This window comes from Colobus angolensis, unplaced genomic scaffold (genome assembly GCF_000951035.1).
Source record: "Colobus angolensis palliatus isolate OR3802 unplaced genomic scaffold, Cang.pa_1.0 Scaffold141, whole genome shotgun sequence".
Lineage (NCBI taxonomy): Eukaryota > Metazoa > Chordata > Mammalia > Primates > Cercopithecidae > Colobus > Colobus angolensis.
The window spans coordinates 7,581,705-7,603,081 of NW_012114500.1; the positions used below are offsets into that span (position 1 = coordinate 7,581,705).

A 21,377-nucleotide genomic window follows, 5' to 3' on the forward strand; every position below is an offset into this window, starting at 1 on the left:
GCTTTGTCCACAGACAATCAGCTAAGGATATGTTGCTTGTCGGACTTCAATGAAGATCTATTTAAGGCTGCCTGCTGGCCACAAAATAATTACTTACACTTCCTGATGCCTGAATCTGTTAGATTAGCAGCAAGAAGTGTACTTTGTTTTTGTAAGTCAGGAAAAGTTGCATTTCCTTATATAAATTTCATTGTTGATGTTATTAAAGAGGATTAGGGTGGGGTTGAAGTAGTTGAAAATTTAATTAATCTAATCCCTTTAACAGGAATTATTTTCATATTGATAATTCTCTGTAACAACAGTATTACAGATCATGCCCTGTGAAATATTTACACTAAATATTGTAGCCTGTAATCTCTCCTCCAGCTTTTTCTTTGGGGACACATAAGATTTACGGCTTCTTCACCTTTTATTTATTTATTTATTTTTTTCCTTTCTCTCACCTGAAGTGCAGGGGATCAAATTGAAACCTTTTTTTTTTTCTCCTGCTTCCTCTTTTAATTTTCTCTCAATGTCATCATATCTCAGTAAGTTATGTTAGTAGCCATCAAATCACGAATCTCCTAAAAGAGCATGAGTGCTATGAAATAGGGAGAACAATCCAATTGATTTTTTCCCCCTTTGGTATCTACAGTCATTTGGTGTAGATTCTCATTTGAAATGATTTGTTTACCCATTGATTTCAATAAATTGTTATGCTGCTAAAAATATCACTAAGAGTAGAGTCAAATGAAGGACCAAACTGTCATTCTGGTCAACCTCCTCTGATCATCTCCAGTGTAAATTGGGAATTGTTCTCAATCAACTCAAATTTCATGTTATCAGGGAGACCTTCTCTGACTTCCCAAAATAAAATTACAATCACCATTGCTTCCTTTAATTGGCTTTATTTTCTCCATACAACTTATCACTGTGTAACATTATAACACATTATGTTTGTTTGTTTAGTGCATCTCCCCCAGCTTGGATGGAATTGCCACAGGAAGCAAGGACTTGGATTTGTTTACTGCTGTATCTTGAGAGCCAAGCTGAGGGCCTTAAATATGGCAATCAATAACAAACTGTTGCATGTATGAATCTTTACTCTCATTTTTTTAGGTGCCTAAGGCACCAGATCTGTGCAAAGCAATGAGGAACTTGCCACGAATGTAGGCATTTGCCCTGAGCTGGCTGATCCACTTAGCCTCAATGGAAGGATTGCCCACTGAGAACAGACCTGGTGTTTTCTGTAGCTCTGCCTTTATTAAAGGACGAAAACTGGGTTGTGTAGTGCTGTTTGGCCTCCACATATTTACAATATCGAATGATACAAAGCAGAGAATCTCTAAGGAGGCCCTCCAGGATACGACTTCTGTAGAATATGAACAGGAGTTACTAAACTAGAAAGAGACTCCGTGGTCATATAAATCTAGGAAACTAGGTGTCATGTGAAGTTAAACAAGGTTCTTAATTTCAAGATATCTCAGATTATGATAACATTCATTAGGACTCTCCAAGACAAGAAGATTAGGCTGTGTTTCCTGAATCACTTGGTCTTAGACATTTCCTTTCTACCAGCCAATCCTGTTTCTACAACAGGGCTACAACAGAGGGAACTCCAGTGACTTGGGAATTCAGCAAGCCAGGGAAGGGGTAAGAGGCACCAGTCTCGGCTCTGCCTCTTACTGACTTTATTATGTGACCTTGGACAAATTACTTAACACCTCTATGCCTCAATTTCCTCTTCTATAAGGTAGGGATGAAAAGGATTACCCAGGAAAATGTACATAGTGTCCAGCACACAAGTGCTAACTAAATGGTGGTTATTACAAACACTTTTTATTGAGTATAGGCATGAGAGCCTTTTACATAGATTTCTTCAATCATATTTTATAAAATAGGTTTGTTAGTATTGACCAATTTCCAGAAGCAGCCTAATGTGTCATCTCCTGTGGTCCCTGTGCCCTATCCCTATCTAAGAAGCTCTGCACACCAATGCTGAAGGTAAACAAATGTTATCTTTCAACACAACTTACTAGAAACATCTGATAACTCACTTTGGGGGATCCCACAGTGCCCTTCTCCTTGTTTCCATACCCCGACCTCAGATGAAGACGCTTTTGTCAGGAGAAAGGTGGTAGCATCCAAGTTAATGATAGTGCAGATGGCTGCATGCTGACAGATTTTGAAGTGACCATATTTTTTCAGTAAATTTCAAATGAAGGTGTGATTTGTGTAAATCTGACCTCTTCCTGTAAAATGTGCATTTACATATATTTAGAATTTATAAATCCTGACAGATTCCGCAATATTTATAGCCCTCCATAAAAAGCCTTTGCCAGTTTGTAGAGCTTTGCATTTGGCTCTCTGGCATGCTTAAGAGAATTTAAATAATAATAAATTTGGTGATTTATTCCACCTGGAACAGAAACTTATTTCCCCCCTCCCCTTGGCTTATTTTGAAGGAGATACTATAAATAGTGCCACAGACGCTGGGATCAGGACTAGGGAATTGAAATTCGAGAGAGAAGTACAGAAACATTTTCATTATCACTGATTCCTTGAGTGTATTTTTAAAACAGTTCTGTTCCTCAAATAATGTACCTTCTCTCCTTTCTCCTGCCCTATCACAATTATGCTTGAATCTCCAAAACCTGTTGCCAACTTTAGGATTCAGTTACATTAATGGGAAAGAGAGAGTGAGAGTATTAGCTGACTAGGTAGGAGAAAGTTGCCTCTAGGGAGACCAAAGCAATTCTCTCATGTTCATCTTATATTTCATAAGAGTCAGCCAGTAACTGAGTGTCAGTATCTAAAGTGTAAATTCATTATCTGAGACCTCGGTCCTATATCCTACAGGTATGATGAAAAGCTCACAGTTCATAAAAAAAAAAAAAGAAAGGAAGGAAGGAAGGAAGGAAGGAAGGAAGGAAGGAAGGAAGGAAGGAAGGGAGGAACCTAATTGTAATTACAAAAGGAAGCCCAAGGACAATGTCAGAGGATCAATTCATTTCAGTACAGAATAAGAAACACCTGAATAGTCGAGTCCTAATGCTATTACTTGTTTTCTTAAAAACAAAATCAACAAAAATCTGGTAACTTGTCATTTGCCATGGAATCTACTGATGAAAGCTGAGAGTAGCCATTTAGTGTAGCATAAGCAGTGTTGTAACTTGTAATATAACTAGGAGATTTATTTCTAGCTTCTTGTTTGAATGGCTGTGAAGGAAGTAGCATTTGTTAAAGGTAGAATAATAATAACTAACATCCATGAAGAACTGCCTATGGGCTGGCACTGAGTAACAAACACATCAAATGGCTGTGGTTTGATTTGCAACAGCCTCCTAATTGAGTAGTAGTGTTTTTTGTCCTGATAACTTGGAGCACACTCGCAGTCCCAAGACTTTCCTGAACAATCCTTTTATCTTTACCTAATAGACTGGCAGATATTTGGACCAAGCCCCAGAGCCTTTAGGGTACCACATTTTAATAATTTGTGGTGAACAAAGTAAATGTTGTAAAACCAGACATTATGAAGCAAGGACCTAGTTGAGTATGATGGATTTCAGGGAAAGCCAAAGAAAAAAAAAGGCTGAATGTTGTATGGGGGTATTGTCTCCCCCACAGAACACAGGTATCTATGGTTCATGGCTCATTCTAAAGCTTTGCTTGAAAAATGACTTTTTAAAGAAGTATACTCTTAAGGAATGTCCTTCAGGCAGGGAGAAATTTCCCTTGCTTTTCTATAGCATCTTTCTAAGAGGAAGCAGAGGTATTGAGCTGTTAGACAGTTGCTCAGTGTCTTTGTGCTTCTGTGACCACATTATGGATCTAACACATATGGGATAAATAAACTGTTTTCATTTCTTATAGCACATGGAAGGAAACAAGACAGGAAAATTACCATATTGCTTTTTTTTTTTTTTAAGCTATTAAAGAGGAGAATCCAGTTAGGGCAAATAAAAATGATTACTGAAAACAGATTTTTTTTTTTCCCTTTTCTAGCCTCTTACTGAGCAGCAGCAATATGGCAAGACTTGTGGCAAACCAGTGTTTTGATGCACCCTCTTTTGTTCTTCTTCCATAGGGTAATCCCTACATGTGCAATAATGAGTGTGATGCGAGTACTCCCGAGCTGGCACACCCCCCTGAGCTGATGTTTGATTTTGAAGGAAGACATCCCTCCACATTTTGGCAGTCTGCCACTTGGAAGGAGTATCCCAAGCCTCTCCAGGTTAACATCACTCTGTCTTGGAGCAAAACCATTGAGCTAACAGACAACATAGTTATTACCTTTGAATCGGGGCGTCCAGACCAAATGATCCTGGAGAAGTCTCTCGATTATGGACGAACATGGCAGCCCTATCAGTATTATGCCACAGACTGTTTAGATGCTTTTCACATGGATCCTAAATCCGTGAAGGATTTATCACAGCATACGGTCTTAGAAATCATTTGCACAGAAGAGTACTCAACAGGGTATACAACAAATAGCAAAATAATCCACTTTGAAATCAAAGACAGGTTCGCGTTTTTTGCTGGACCTCGCCTACGCAATATGGCTTCCCTCTACGGACAGCTGGATACAACCAAGAAACTCAGAGATTTCTTTACAGTCACAGACCTGAGGATAAGGCTGTTAAGACCAGCCGTTGGGGAAATATTTGTAGATGAGCTACACTTGGCACGCTACTTTTACGCGATCTCAGACATAAAGGTGCGAGGAAGGTAAGAGAAAATCTGTCTGCCTTCAATGGGAACGGGTGTGTCCACAGAAAACGCCAGAGTGTCTCACAGCTGTAAAGTCACATTTGTAGATTTCTACTGCAACATTTTCTTTGGGAACTCTTAGTGTACAAGTAGGTTCCGAAGGTATTCTAAGACCCCTCATCCTCAGCAGTAATTCGTAATCCCAAACTTGCTGTCACTGAACCTGGCATGATTCTTCAGACTTTAAATAAAAGTGAATTTTAAAAAGTAACTCCCTGGGTCGGGAGGTCCTTTAAGTCTTTAAGGCAATGAAGCCAGGGGAAGCAAAACTATTTGCCCTATAACGAACTAAAAAACTAGAAACACAACATACCATTGTTTACAAACGCAAAGCGGGGATTCAACATGGTACAACAGTCGATTTATGTTTTGTGTAATATTGCACAAAAAAATCTGGAAATTCGAGTTATATTTCTTTAAATTTATTAAATCAGAATCAATAACATATAGGAAATATTTGTTAAATTGGGACAAGCTCTACTTTTCATGTTTCTGGATATTATTTTGTCAAAAAGATATACTAGCATTTAAAATATAGACCTGAGTTGGGTTCCCTTCATCTTGTAGATCAATAACAAATGGACAGAGTTTAAACACATTAATTAAACACAGCCAGGGATAGCTTTGGTTCTGATAATATACTAGAGACAGAATTGAGCAAATTTCCGAGAACTTTGAAGATGTTTAAATGAAAAACTTCCATAATGAGAACCAGAACCACCACATAGAGATTTTCAACCAGCTTTTTAAGTGTGGTATGTTATCAAAACGACCACCTGATGGGAGTGGAGGCATGAGATAATGAGTGGGAAAACTAAAGGTAAAAGCAGAGTATCTAGCAAATGGAAGCAAAGGGAAAGGCAAGCAAAGAAATAACACCCCAGTAAAAAGGCCAAGATATCTTTAAATGGAAATATATGAGGATAAGAATATAAATAGTATATATCATGTAGGTTTAAATATTTAATGATAAAATTCAAACAGATAAGGCAGGATTGATTCACTTTATTGACTGCCAGCATCCTTTAGGCAGCCCAGTTCTCAGAAACTGGAGAAGTGTTGAGACTTTCTGGTCTGTCAGAGATTTGCTTTACCTATGTGTGCTGGAAGAAAAGTCACTGCTGTTAAGGTAAAGACCATAGTGGGAACACAGAATGGAGTGGTGGGCTTGACCGTAGTGTGGGGTCAAAAGTTTCAGAGTCTTAGCTGTGGAAAAGTAGCAGAAACTGGTGACCATCTACTCTCAGCTTTTTCTAGCTTCATGTTCCTCATGGAAGAATCAAGAGCCTTTATCTGCAAAGCTTTTCCTAAAACTTTTGACCAAGGTCTTCGTGGTATATAACGAATATGTCTTTAAAGCAGAACAATATTGAACTTGTGAATTCTAAGCTGTAGGGGATAGTTCATGTATTACTAGCAGGGTACATGACAGGGCAATATGGAGCTGTTGTCTTAAACATGAGTTTGCTATTTATAATAATACACAGCAATTATACTTATGAACATTTTAGCAAAAGACTATTAGTTTCCAGGATCTTATTCTTGGCGACATATGATATATGAAAATAGTTGATATTGATATTATTAACTATAGCTTGCCACAATGAAGTAACAAATATTCAATTCATCTACATGAATAATGGTAAAAAATTAACAAACTAAGATTTGGATTTTAATCCTAATGTAATCTACATTGCTCGGTGGATTCATCTAGGTCAGTTTCCTTGCAGTTTAAGAAATACTTCATCTGAGCCCAAATTCTTATTCCTCCACCTCTCCAAATACCTTTATTTGCCACTTGTAAAAAAGGCAATCTTCTGAAGTATTTTGGTTGGGAAAAACCTATTGCTGATGCTTATTTTTGTTATTAGTATTCATTTTGTTTCCGCTAATAATTTAAAAGAAAGTGTAAAATAAACTTGAAAGCTAACGGCATTTTTATGCATTCTCCACTGCTGTCAAGCATGCCGTCTTCTAAAGGTGGTATGTTGGAAATGTAGATCCCTTCAGATCTATCACATTTCTTCCATCTCCCAGACTAGTCATGTCCTCCAACTGTATTTCAGTGATTCTGAGGAGTTTGGAGGACTCCTCCCTCCTTCCCTGGACTCAGCTCCTCTGTCTTTTCTTGTTCACCAGTCAACTGTAAGCTGAAGAAAAGCAGCTGGGCAAACGAGAAAGGTCCAGTAGAGGTGAGCCCCTTCCATAAGGTCTTCTTCTGTCACCTCCAGACTTTGTCCAAATCCTCAGGGCAGAACTGATGCTGGCATGTACTGCACTAGGCACCAGATGGCTGGAGTATTTTTGTCTTAGGGGAGGGACTAAAGAAGCAAGGTCTGATGGCTCGGGCGTATCTCCAGCTTTTAAGTTATGTAAAGAAGATCTGCTGATGATGGAGCCAGTGAAGGGAAATGTTGGGCTATAGTCTGGTTCAGGGGCCTTTCAGCATAGAAGCTGATCTAATTATTTTACTCTTGAAAGTTTCAGTAAGATTAATGATCTAGATTGTCTTTCTCTTATATAACAAATCATCTATAGAAGGATTAAATATTAATTGATGATCTCTAAAAGAAAGTTCTAAAGTTTCCCTTTCAAGGCTCTCATAAATGTACACTTTTCAAAATACAACTGAAGTTCTTGTTCCTTGCCCCAGCCCCCACCGTCCCATGAAATGATTGCAACATTTAACATGACTTTACAGGTCTATATCTGATCTTGATAATGATATTTTTCCACTTGTTACTTCTATCCCCACCCCCACCACAATGTGGAAATTGACATAAGTTATTTTGGGAAAGTAGAATGGAAACCAGATGTAAACATCCATAGTATAGGGGACAGAATTCAGAATTTTTTTACCTTGAAATCTTAAACTGTGAGACAAAAATAGTTGATCTTTGCTTGAGATGACTGAGCTTGTGAGATTCAGTTCTCCATTTCTGTGCCCATGTGTTTGTTTTATACTGGCTAGTGTTGTTTGATGAAAAAAAAGTGTTTTCATTGACATTAGATTAATGTGGCATTTATGTTCTTTTCAGAATGTGACACATCTGATACCTATTTTACTAGTAAGAAAAAAGTATAATCTCATCATAAAAAATTTATTTATCTTTTGCCACATACTTATTTAGCTTCCATTCACTCCCCTCATTGTGTATTTATTAAGATAATGAAGGAAAAAGAGGAAACATGGCTGTTGGCAATTTCAGCAGCTCCGTAGTACTTACATTGTTCAATAAACCTAATAATCTACATGGACTAATTCTGACTTATGGATGTCCTGCTTCAGTAAATCAGGGTGATTTTCTCCAGTGAATAATAGACGAGTGCAGTGTGCCAGTACCTTAATTAAAGAGCGCCTCTCTTAGTCTTGATCTCATTTTAATTTACAGGGTAATACTACAATAATATCACTAATGGAAGGTACATTAAAGGGCATCAAGTAGCATTAACTGTATTAAATTATGGTACTTATGTTAATTAACTGCTGAAGCAAGATGGTTCTAATGGCCAAAAAGGTCATCTAATGCATAAATAAAATCTACTCAGATAAGGGGTGAGAGGAGAAATTAGAAGTAGATGTTTGTTCTGAACATCTTTTTATACAGACAGGGGGTTAAACTCAAAAGCTGTTAAATATAGATAATGTCCAAAATATTTTCTTAGTTGCACCATTGGAAGCTTTGATTTTTAAGTATTTTGTTTCCTTCTAAGCTTTCCATAATTAAAATAATTGAAAAAATGAACAATGTATTTGTCAGCTGCATAGATTTTATGGAATATAAACTCAACATTATTTATTTTTTTTTGAGGTAAACAGTTTCAAGGAAATAATGTGATTTAATGTAATAATTTGTAAATCTGAAAAACAAATAAATCTTTAGTAATCTACTCATTTATTTTTAAGATATGCTATCAGCCACATATCAAGTTACTGATTTTAGCCATAAGACAGTGGAAATTCTATTTTAACAGTAAGAACTTGAAGAAAGTGGCCTGGAAAACTCCCATCAACATCTTCAGTATTTACCCTTTAATATTCCTAAAGGTAATTATCAGTCATTTTTTCTCAATGGTCGTTACACATTTCTTACCCCTTGCAGTGCCTACTCAGGCTCCATTATAGGCAGTTGACTGTCATAATAGTGAACAGTATTTTTTCCTTTTTCTACTTCCATTGTTTACCTCCAAGAAAGAAGCCTTGGAATATTGGCACAGAAGTTTCACTTCGACAAACTTTTTGGTGCGATCTTCACTTCGTGGCTGCACCTGCTCAGAATCACACTTTCCCTGCCTAATCCCAGGACCTGCAAAGGGCCAGGGCCAGAGCCACTATGACTAGGTGCCAGGAGTGAGGCAGGCCCCCAACGTCACTCTCAGGAGTCCAGCTTCTACGTGTAAACCCTTATTCTTTGAATGTCACTACCTTTGTATTTGCTGTAATTAGAATGAGGTGAAGCTGACATCATGTTCTTGAAGCACAGCTTCCATGTGGTTAGTGCAAAAAGATGTGATGTCAGGTAAGCAAGAACACTTGGGGAAATTCAAAAGTATAAAAGCAGTAGAGCACTTTTTAAATTTCTGGAAAAAACTGTGTAACCACAGAAGTGACTTGCTAATTAGAGAAGGCTTATCAGCTATTTTGAAGGTTCCCTAAATCTTTTTCCTAACCACAACTGAAGTAAATCTGAAATATTTACTTTTTACCTCTTATGTAAGAGGCATTCCACAAAAACACTTTTTAAGCATTGAGCCTGGCCTTTATTCTTTTCCAATTAGTCTCAATTATTGAGTTTGGGCTTTACTGCCACTTTACAGATTCTGCTTTTTATAACACGTTCTTGCTTTTTGTCATCAATAAATACTTATCCTCCACTCTGGAACAGATGCTGGCTTTGATGGTAGACAGATGAAGATGCACCAAGCATAGTCTCTGCTCTTAAGGAGCTGATATCCAGAAGGGACACAGACTTTATAAACAACAACAACAAAAAATGATGATAATGTGGGTTAAGTGCTTTTACTGTGTGAATATTCAAAGTGCTGTGGTAACAGAGAAGAAGCTACTAATGTAATCTGGAAAGACTAGTAAAACCTTTGATAAAGATATGACATATATGACGTCTTGAAATATGGGTTTTATTGTGCCAAGCAGCCAGGGGAGAATGGATATCCTAGGCAGACAAATTATACCTAAAAACAGCACAGCATGTTAAGGAACTCCAAGCAGTAAGGAAATGATGGAGTTAAGAATCCTAAAGATGCCCTACTATCTTCTCTTTATGGATCTTCAGCATGTCCAGGAAGCTGAAGGATTCCTATGTCTTTCTCTCTGGGTCTCCTATGTCATAAGAAATCCAAAATCATATGGCGTCTCCATATTAATTGACTGCAGGTGAGGAATATTTTTAAGGCAATTGTAGTAAAGGCTATTCTGGTATAATGGTGCAGACTGGAGAGCTATAACATTGCTTGATTGTGGAGCAACTATAGCTCCAAGCCCTATTGCTCAAGTGGAGAATCCAGAAAAGCTTTATACATTCCACAGGAGCCATCATATGGCAGTGGTCTCAGATTTGCTTACAAAGTCAGTAGAACTTGTTGACCAGTCATATTTTGGGGAAGACTTCTTAGTGAATTGGATGGTGGGGTCAAAACTAAAATAGGGAATAAATACTGAAATAGGCTTTTAGTTAATTCATTATTTAGTTAATTTATTGTGCCATTTCAAGTAGTAGAAATTCTAGTTAAGGATTTGAAAATACTTGTCTAATGTTGTAGAGAGAGATTTGAGCTCAAATATAGGTTTGAGAATTATTACCTTATGTGTGATGTTGGATGTTTTGAGAATCGATGATATCGAGGATTTTTTTTTTTGTTCATGGGTATAAGTGACCATTATAGAACATTTACAGAATCCTGTGGAATATTACTATGTAAAAGGTAATTTCTGAAGGAAATCGAGAAATAATCTGAGAAAATTCAAAGAGAAGGGATTGAGTTAATGTCATTCTAATAGTCCCCACTCATATTTAAGTAATAATCCTTTAAATTTGTATACCATTCAATTTACAAAATTCTTGTCAGGTACCTTATTTCCTTTAGTACTTACAGGACACTTGTGAGGCAGGTGTTGGTTAACCCCACTTTACATAGGCGAAAACTCAGGACCAGAGAAGTGCCATGACTTTTTCTTTAACATTACACATAATAAAGTGGTAAAATCAGGTTTTTCACGACAAACCTTAGGCTTTTTCCAAACATTATGCTCTTACAGCCACACCAGCCTGAAGTCAGCTCAGTGTATGTAGAAGACCCCCAAAATTCCCAAAGAGGCCATCTTTAAATAGCAACAGTGAATCAATACATCTTATGACTCTGCCCGTCTTGGAATGTTCTGGGAGTCACACTCCCTGGCTTTTGGCTCAGTGTTTTATTACACCAGGCTGCTCTGTGTTTATCTGAACTCTAACTTCTTACTTCATTTTTATCAACTTTCAAATGTGTGATCAGGCTCATTTGTCACATTGTGTTAAGTCTAGGTGTTTTACTACTAAAATCAAATTGTGGTGATAACTTCTTATTTTTCCGTGGGGAGACAAAAATAAGCTGAATTTTCTCAGTGTTAATTTTTCTCCCATATTTCTTCATAAACTTTTAGTATGTACACCTGCTTTCAACTAATGGGCATCATCAAACACTAAAACAAGTCATATATCTTAATGGATGAACTTGGAAATGGCCAACTACTTTCGCTTATTTTAAGCAAGTTCATACTTCAAGTGAGGGCAATATGTTTTTCCTTTTAACTTCCACATGTAAGTCCACATTCTCTCTTCTGAAACTGTTGTGATATAATAACATTTCATAAATATGTAATCAATGATTCTGTCCACCAGGACCTTTTTTTCAAGCTAAATGGATATTAAACCATTCCACTAAAATTTAATTTACTCTCCTTTTAAAAGGCAGAATGAAGTCCAGTAAATAAGAGTATTCAAATGAAAAGCATAATAATTATAATTAAAAATTAAAAAGCAACATAAAACATTGCTACTTAACTCCAGTGGAAACACTTCGAATACAGACTTTATGGTATGCACCCATAGTAAGTGGACAACTGAGGGCCATTCTGATTTGGGATATATTTTTAAAATCCATTAGAAGATCTTGAATTATAAAGAGAATATATGCATAAGCAGCTCATTTTCCTCTGAGGTTTGTACTGTTACAAGGAGAGAATGTATCTAATAATTCCTCCATTTAAATTATGAAATTCATTAGCATGCAGAAAAACAATCTGGTTTAGGAGCTTGTCTCTTTATCCTTAATTCCCTAGTGCCATAGATTTTTTTAAGCTGGTGGGTCATTACAGGAAAGATGTCTCTTTTTTAAGAAACATAAGGATATTTAAGCAAAATACCACAAAATGGATAAATAAAATAATTTCTTCTCTAATTTAACTTAGCATTTGTAAGGGAAGCTACATTCCAGCTACATCTGCATGCCTAAACAATGGAAGGCAGGAATACACCAACTTCTGCAGCCCTGTTTTCTATCCTAAATCTGTGGTATGCATCTTCGGAATGTCTTGCTGTCTTTCTGTCCCTAGGATCAGGGTTTTTTCATAACATGTTAGGAGATGTTGGCCATTGTGTGATACTTAGTGTAAGAGGGTTTTGTGACCTATGTGATCAATGGTTCAGTAAAGAGACTATTTCCATTCATCCTCCAAATAAATACAAGAACAAATGTGTTAATGTCATGAATTTTATCACAGTAATTTGATTGTTTGGATTGATATATTGATTCTGTTGAAATATGGGTCTATATTTTCAATTCAATAAGCCACTTTTAGAACTAAATATATTAGTTTAACCAGAAATGACTGCACTTCATAAAACCTCATGGTTACTATTTCTACCTCCCTTTTATAGGTAGGAAAACTACATTTAAACAAGGTTAATAAATAGCAAAGGGGAAAGGAAAATTTAAAAATTACTTATGTTGGCATATAAATTTATTTCTGAACTCCCCTTAAAAAATATTGAAAAAAAAAATGGATGGAAAGGCTTTAAATATGTGAAACAGGAGCCTCACAAACCCTACTGGTCCAGAATATTGTAAAAGTAGGGTAGTTACTACGTTGGCTCTTTCTTGCATTGTGACTGGTACCTAAGACAACTGATATTGTGCTATAACTATATTTAGAGGATAGAGGACAAGTCATTAGGATTTTAAAATCATTGTCTGTCTTATTTTAGAAGGAAACATTGGCTAAGAGACAAGAGAAATAGATTCTTACTCTAGTTGTGCTAATAATTCTTTGTGAGCTCAGAACAGGTCATAGTTACCATAATCAGAGTCTTCTCATCTACAAAATGAGATTTTTATACTAGCTTACTGTTTCTCCGAATGTACTCTTCAAATAAAGTCCAAGATGGTCAAAAACATTTGGGATGTTTTTGATCCCAATACTTCCTTCTATGAGAATCACAATGTATATTCATATATTAAAGACCCTGAGGTGCCCTACAGTAAAGAAACATTTCTATTTTATTGAAGACAGAGCCTCTAGAACTTACTTAGTCAAAAAACATATTAGTACCCCTAAACAACTAGTATTCACAGAACTCATGTAAGGGTAATAAGGTGTCTTCAAGCTCCAACATTGTTGGACTCTTTGTAAAATTGAAGAAAATACATGAAAACATCGTGTGTGTGTGTGTGTGTGCATGTGTGTGTTTGTGTGTGTGTGTTTAAACTATTTGCAGTGCTAAGAACAGATTGATTTTTCAAGCAAGTTTCAACTTTAGTTACCATTCTCCCTATATTACTGCTACTTTGGGTGAAAAAGTGAGACTATCTTAGAGAAAGACTAACCTCAGTGGAGATTATCTCTTTTTTTTTTTTTTTTTAACTGTCACTCTAATTTTTTGAACCTTGGAGTACTATGCATCTTTCTTTAAGAATTATAGGAAATTAAGTACTGTATTGGAATAAATAGGAATTTTTTTTGTTTTGTTTTTAAGCTAGTGGAATTGTGATGGAAGAGTCAGCAAAGATGTGAAAAATGAAATGCCAAGTGGTACAATCTGGTGTATTTTGTAGATAAATGGAGATACTAAAGGATTTTTATTCCTCCCGTATGTAAGCGCCTCAAATTCTAATTACAGCAATGAGCTAAAATCATGCATTTAAAGAAAAATAAGATTAACCAGTATTTAATATATTCTTTTTTTTCCTTTTTTTCATTTGCTTTGGAGGATATTCTTGAAACCACAAGCTAATTTTAGTTAAATGAGTCTTGCCTTTCTTTTGCTGATTAGGACTGTTAATGAATAACAATCAGAGCCTGGTAAAACTAAACACTGTATACAGCTAAGGGATATCACCTTGTCCAGGAATTGTATTTTTGTCCTGGCTGCTTTTACTCATTTGGTGCCACCAAAATATCAGGGAAGCAAAGCTGTTATAACATATTGGTGATATCCATGTGTAATTACAGATACTCCAGTGCTGCTGGGAACAGGGAACAGATGGGGGGAGGGTGGGCCAAGAGATGATGGGTGGGGAAAGTCTAAGAGGTCAGACGTTTAGCAGGTTGGAAGGAGATGGCATCATGAACTCCTATAATGGATTTGTATAGACAGGGTGTATGCCACATAGAGTCACAGCATTGCAAAATCGTTTCTTTTAGAACTGAAAAAAAAAAAAAAACATAAAAATAATTTAATCTAACTCCTCCTTTTTCAAATGTGAAACAGAATGGTTAAATGAATTAGTCAAGAATGACACTGTTGCACAACTAGAATTTAGACCCAGATGGAACTTTTACTCACTGATCTGCGTCCCATGCCTACAACTGGGCCTGGTACATATTAAGAGTTCAATAAATATTTATTGATGGAATGAGAGAATGATTGCAGAATATCCTTCTGAGCATCATGTAGAGGACCATTCTGAAGACATTTTTCCCATTAGGTATGCTATGGCCACCTCTAAATATTCCCCACACAAGACTGCAAGGGAATTGGAACTTAGCCCATTGTTTTTGGTTATGTCACTTCATCCAATAAACCAGATTGCAAAGCTTCAGGCTTTAACCAATAGTCCAAACTTAAAGAATAAAATAAATCTACTTCAGATAACAGAGTAATATATATACTCAGGTTAAATGAATACCACTCCACTCAAATACACACAATTTCTTTTATTATATGTTTGATTGGTCCTTTTAAGATCAAAAATTTTGACCCTTAATCCCTTTCCTGGATGAGGAGAAGTCCATGAAAAGGAATGAACTGCTCGCATTCTCAAGCAATATTTAGTATAATCGCAATATCACTATACGTCCACGTCCCAAGGTTGTCTTCAAATGATGTTTGCTTCTTGAGTTTAGCAACCAAGGAGTTTTGAAATGCTACTTAAAAACCTTACAACTTGTAAATGATGCCCTTATGTATCGATAGGTTCAAAACTGGGGTTTCAAAGAGTTTGAGCTGAGGAGACATGGAAACAGGCAGTGACCAAACTCAACTATATACATGTATCTGCTGAAACTTTTATAAACATATGTCTTTATAAAAATAATTGAAGTTCATTATATACTCTTAAGTGGCAAAATAGGGTCAAAAATATTAGTAGTATGAGGCTAATTATGAGAAGGAGGAAAAAAGAGAGAATGAGACAACACAAATATAGCTAGCTAATACTGGTGGAATTGTGGGTAGTTTTTATCTAATTAGTTGTGATTTTCTATTTTTTTCTTTTTACTCATTGTATCATCAGAAAAAATAGTTTTTAAAATTAAGTTAAAATTCAGCAAAGTTACACACAACACACAAACATCAGTTGTGCTTCTATACACTAACAATGAATGGTCCAACAGGAAATTAAGAAAACAATTCCATTTACAATAGTGTAAAAATAATAAAATTGTTAAGAATAAACTTAACCAAGAATCCAAAAGTCTTGTACACTGAAAACTACAAAACAGTGCTGAAAGAAATTAAAGAAGACACAAATAAATGGGAAGACATCCTATGTTCATGGATCGGAAGTCAATGTTGTTCAGATGTTAATACTACCCAAAGCTATCTACAGATTTAATAGAATCTCTATCAAAATACCAATGATGATATTTTCAGAAATAGAAAAATCCATGCTAAAATTCATGAGGAACCTGGAAATAGCCAAAATAACATTGAAAAAGAAGAATAAAGCTAGTGGCCTCACTGGGGTTTTTATGTTGTTGTTCTTTTTTTTTTTATTTCAAAACTTACTACAAAGTCACAGTAGTCAAAACTGTGTGGTACTGACATAAAGACAGACATACAAACCAAAGAAATAGAATAGACAGTCCCAAAATAAACCCTCACATATATGGTCAAATGATTTTCAACAACGTTGCCAAGACCATTGAGTGAGGAAAAGACAGTCTTTTCAACAAATGATTCTGGGAAAACTGGATAGTCACATGCAAGTAAAACAAACCAAAAAAGGAAGTTTGACCCTTACCTTACATCATATACAAAAATTAATTCAAAATGCGTTAAAGACCTAAATGCAAGAGCTAAAACTATGAAACGTTTAGAAAAAAACAAAGGGAGAAAACTTCATGACATTAAATATGGAAATAATTTCTTGGATATAACATCAAAAGCACAGTCAACAAAATCAAAAATGGGTAAGTTGAACATCAAAATTAGCAACTTTAGTGCATCAAAAGATACTATCAACAAAGCAAAAAAGCAACCTACAGAATGGGTGAAAATATTTGTAAATCATATATTTGATAGGGGATTTTTGTCCAGAATGTATAAATTACTTTTACAATTCAACAACAACAAAAACCTAATTTAAAAATGAGCAAAGGACTTAAATAAACATTTCTCCAAAGAAGATATAAAAATGCTCAATAAACACAGGAAAAGATGCTCAAGATCATTAGTCATTAAGGACATGCAAGTCAAAACCACAGTGAAATACCACTTCATACCTGTCAGAATGATTATTATTCAAAAAAAATAATAATATGTTTGGAAAGGGCATGAAAAAATTGGAATGTTTGTGCTATACTGGTGAAATGGTACAGACACTGTGGAAAACAGTGTGGCAATTACTCAAAAACTAAACATAAAATTGCCATATGATCCTGCAATTCCATTCTGGGTATATACCCAAAAGAAGTTAAAGTGGAAGCTTGAACAGATATTTGTACATCTCTGTTCATAGAAGACTGGTTCGCAATAGCCAAAGGTGGGAGCCACCCAAGTATCTATCGATGGATTAGTGGAAAGCCAAAATGTGGTATATACATACAGTGTAATTTTATTCAGCCACAAAAAGGAAATAAATTTTGATGCATACTACAACGTGGATGAAACTTAAAGACATTATGCTAAGTGAAATAAGCCAGTCACAAAATAACAAATATTGCATGATATGCAACTTAAATGAGTGTCGTAGAGTAACCAAATTCATAGAGATAAAGTATAATGTTTCTGCCAGGGGCTGGGGGCAGATGAAAAAGAAGAGTTCATTTGTAATGAGCACAAAGTTTCAGTTGGGGAAGATAAAAAAGTTCTGGAGATGAATGATGATGATGGTTACACAACAATGTATAAGTATTTAATGCCACAAAACTGTCTATTAGTGATTAAAATAGTAAATTATGTGTTATATGTACTTTAACAAAATAAAAAATCAGTAACTGCACAAACAATACTTCTTGACTCAGCAAAGTAAAACACAGAAATTCTGACATATATCCATGTGTCTTTCTTCTCTGTCCTTATGAAATATTCTAGTCTTTTCCCACTTTTAATGTTATTCTTGGTTTTGAGATGGAGGAAGATGTTCAATAGGTTTCCAAGTTTGTATGGGTCTTCACGATGAGGGGTCTAGTTGGAGGAAATAGGATGTGAAGCTCCTTGAAGCAACAGAAAATAAGTTTTAGAGAAAGAATTTGGCCAGAATGTAACTAATCAAAGAACATTTCCTGTGTATAGGAACAATGAAGCACAGAGAGGAAGGGAGCTTAAGGGGCAGATATCGTAATAGTAGTGGAGGATATTTAATATCAGACTGAGTTTTGATTTCATACTATAGGTAAACAATTGGAACCACTATAGGCCCTTGTAAAGTGGTCTATGTTGGAGATAATGCCAATGTTAGAAAAAGACTTAAAAGATTGTGTTACTCTCTGTGCATAAAATGGTTTGGAAGAGGGACGTAATTGTTGAAATAACTTTCATGAAACATGAGGGTTGTGAATAGAGAAAGGAAGAAGTAAATGTGAAAAGTAGGTTTTAATAATACAGAAAGTAGGTTTGCCCCTAACATTTGCAAGGTTGGGGAAAAAAAATAAAAATACGAGCCCACATACCATATGCCTAAATATGTATAAAATATAAGCTACACTACACCACTGTTTGACTCATGTTTCCATCCTGAGTCCCATAGCTCACTCCCTACAGTATGACAAAAGGGCCCATCACCTCTCCCGAGCTAGGTCTGCTGCTGCAAGCCTGAGCTAGAGGAAGGTAGAAACTATGTCCTTGACCCAAGACTCATAAGTAGTAACTGGATCTACATGAACTTGGGATGGAAACTTACCCAGGCAAGCAGCTAGGGCTTCTGTGATTCACTTCTTCCTTTCAGGATTTCCAGGTAGTTGTAAGCACCTCCCAAAATTACACCAAGAGTTCTTCTTCTGGCAGTAACCAAGCATGTCCTATCATGCTGACTCTCCTGTGCCCATCAACTACAAACTCTGAACTAAATATCAAAACAATTCCTTGAAGACCCTGGAGAATGACCAGACACAGGCAGATACCAAAGGGGAGATGACACTTTAAAGAAAGGAAAGGTATTGAGTGAGTTTCCTTTTTTCTGCTTTTCTCTAAGGACCTTCAGGCCTAAGTCTGTGCCATGTATAATGGGGAAAGGCAGGTGCAATTAAAGCCCAGATGGAAAATCCTATTTCATACTGCTTTGAAAACCAGACAACAGAGCTGGGGCAACCAAAATATGAAGCAAGAAATATGAAAAAGAAAGAGCCAGAAGTGAGGAACTCCAAATACTGTGTATAAACTCTGCCTACATTTCTGGCTAATCCCTCAGATGTCAATCTATGAGCCAGTCACCCAACAGCCTAGCTAAAGCTGAAATAACTGAACTGAAATTTCAGCTGCTATTGCAGAAGAGACAGAGTGCTCAGTTTGGATTTAGTTACATTCCCTGCCTACTAAATGAAACAAAGTCAATATTCTTCAGGAGAACACAACAGAATCCAGAGTCTCTCAAAGTATCATTCACGATGTCCAGGTATAATCCAAAATTACTCAAGAAATAAAGAAAACATAAAAAGATGACCCACATTCTAGAAAAAAAGATAATAAGATTAAACTCAACGTGGTCCAGATGCTGGAATTAGCACACAAAGATTTTAAAGCAGCTACTATGCTCATAGATATAAGAAGATATGCTTTTAAAACATGAAGATATAAAATATCTGTAGGGAAATAGAAATTATTTAAAAACGTAACCATATGGAAATCTTAGTACTAAAAAAATGTTAATTTTCAAAACAAATTTCACTAGATGTATTTAACAGTAGATAGGAACTGACAGAAGAGTCGGTGAACTTGAAGATCTGTAGAAAGTAGCCAACATGATGAATAGCAAGAAAAAAGGTAGAAAAAATGAACCAAGCCTCAGAGACCATGGGACCAATATCAGAAAGCCCAATATATGTGTAATAAGTGTTCCAAAAGAGAGAAAAGAGGGAATGGAGCAGCAAAATTAATTGGGGAAGCAATATTAAAATTTTTCCAAGACACACAATACAGCAGACTCTAAGCAACATGAATATCAAGCAGACCCCAGGCATATAATATGCAAACCACTGAAATCCAATGAAAAGAGAAAATCTTAAAAGCAGCAGGAGAATAAAGACACATTATATATATGCCAAAAAAAAAAAAACATAAAATTCTCATCAGAAACAATCACGATCAGAAAACAATGGAACAATATCTTTAGAGTGCTGAGAGAGAAAAACAAAACAAAACAAAACTGTCAACCTAGGATTATATATCCAGTGCAATTATCTTTTACAAATGAAAGCTTATTAAATATATTTTCAGATAAAAGCAAACAAGAGAATTCATTATCAGCCTATCAGGCCAAAAAGAGTGATATCAAGTGAAAACTTAGAATTTCAGGGAGCAATGAACAATATTGGAAATTGAAAACATAAGGGTAAATCTAAAAGACTATCTTCCTCATTCGTTCTTTAAAATTCATGTTACTATTGAAGGCAAGAATTATGACACTTAATTGTGAGGTTTATAATGTATATAGGTGTAATATATAGGACAGCCACAGCATAAAACATAGGAAGAGGGAGTCCATGGACCTCTGTGGTTTATGTTCTTGCATTTAACATGAAATAGTAGAATATTGACTATAAATAAATGATGGAAAATTAAGGATATACATCATAATCTCTAGAGAAATCACAAAAAATAACAATTCAATGAGGAATGTCTCAAAAGTCCTACACAATCAAGCCAAAACTATACCACCCAAGTTCAGGGGAGGGAAGACGCACCATTATGTAAGTAATCTGCCTAGACATCTACTTTTGATGATTTGGGGTTTCTAATGTTTTTGAAAAGCAAAAAGCCAAAACAACAATGACAAGAAACAAGCGCAAGCTTAAGTTTTTCTTCTCACCCGCCTTCTCCTACTACCAATCACTGGAGCTTGCTGGGCCCTGCATCTTCCAGCAGAGATTGGAGAAGTCCAGAGGTTGAAGGAGAGAGGTTGAGTTTCGTGTTCAAGTCCCGCTCCCATAACTTGTATCTGCTAACTCTGTTACCAAAATTTCAAAAAAAAAAAATTTAATAACAGAAAGAAAAAAATTGTGTTTTCCTGTTTTTGACGTATGGGACTCTCTAAAGTCAGGGTGCAGAGCAATGGCTCCCCTTGAAGAGGCCCAAGTTCAAAAGTAGTGAAGGTTAGAAGAGGGAGATATATGTATCTATAAAATTTGATCAAATTTTTCATACTCAGGAACCAGACGGGTGGTGGTATCATTAATATTATTTTCAGAATTGAGAAGGTTATCTATTTGAGCCTATATTGAGCTCATATTTTAACTTAAAAAAAATGTAGAGAGGAGATTCAATGATAGGTATTTGTTAGTGAATGTATGAGTAAATTGGCCTATAGGTGATGTACAACTACACAAAGTTGCTATTTTACATCTTAAAATTTCCATCCAAGTACAAATATTTCTTTAGAAATAAACAAATGTCAACAATTATTATCTTTACCAATTGCAGCTCCAATATTTTTGAAGGACCCCAGAATACCTAGAAAGTATTCTCACACAGCCTCTAATCCTGAATGCTTTCAGCCATTGATAACTGGTATTATAGTCAGCTGGAAAACTCACCAATAGTATAACCACAAAGAATAGGATTCTGTACTTAGAGGCAGCAGCATTGGTCAAAACTTTAAAAAAATAATAATAATAGCCGGGCGCGGTGGCTCAAGCCTGTAATCCCAGCACTTTGGGAAGCCCAGACGGGCGGATCACAAGGTCAGGAGGTCGA

General features: G+C 35.9%; 1 protein-coding gene across 1 annotated transcript in view; it reads left to right on the top strand.

Moving 5' to 3' along the window:
- NTNG1 (netrin G1) overlaps positions 1 to 21,377 on the top strand; it is a 351,142-nt gene that overhangs the window by 181,632 nt on the left and 148,133 nt on the right. Inside the window, exon 3 of the mRNA XM_011935216.1 lies at positions 4,067 to 4,707. Coding sequence (XP_011790606.1) covers positions 4,067 to 4,707 — 641 coding nt within the window. The remainder of the gene's footprint in view (positions 1 to 4,066; positions 4,708 to 21,377) is intronic.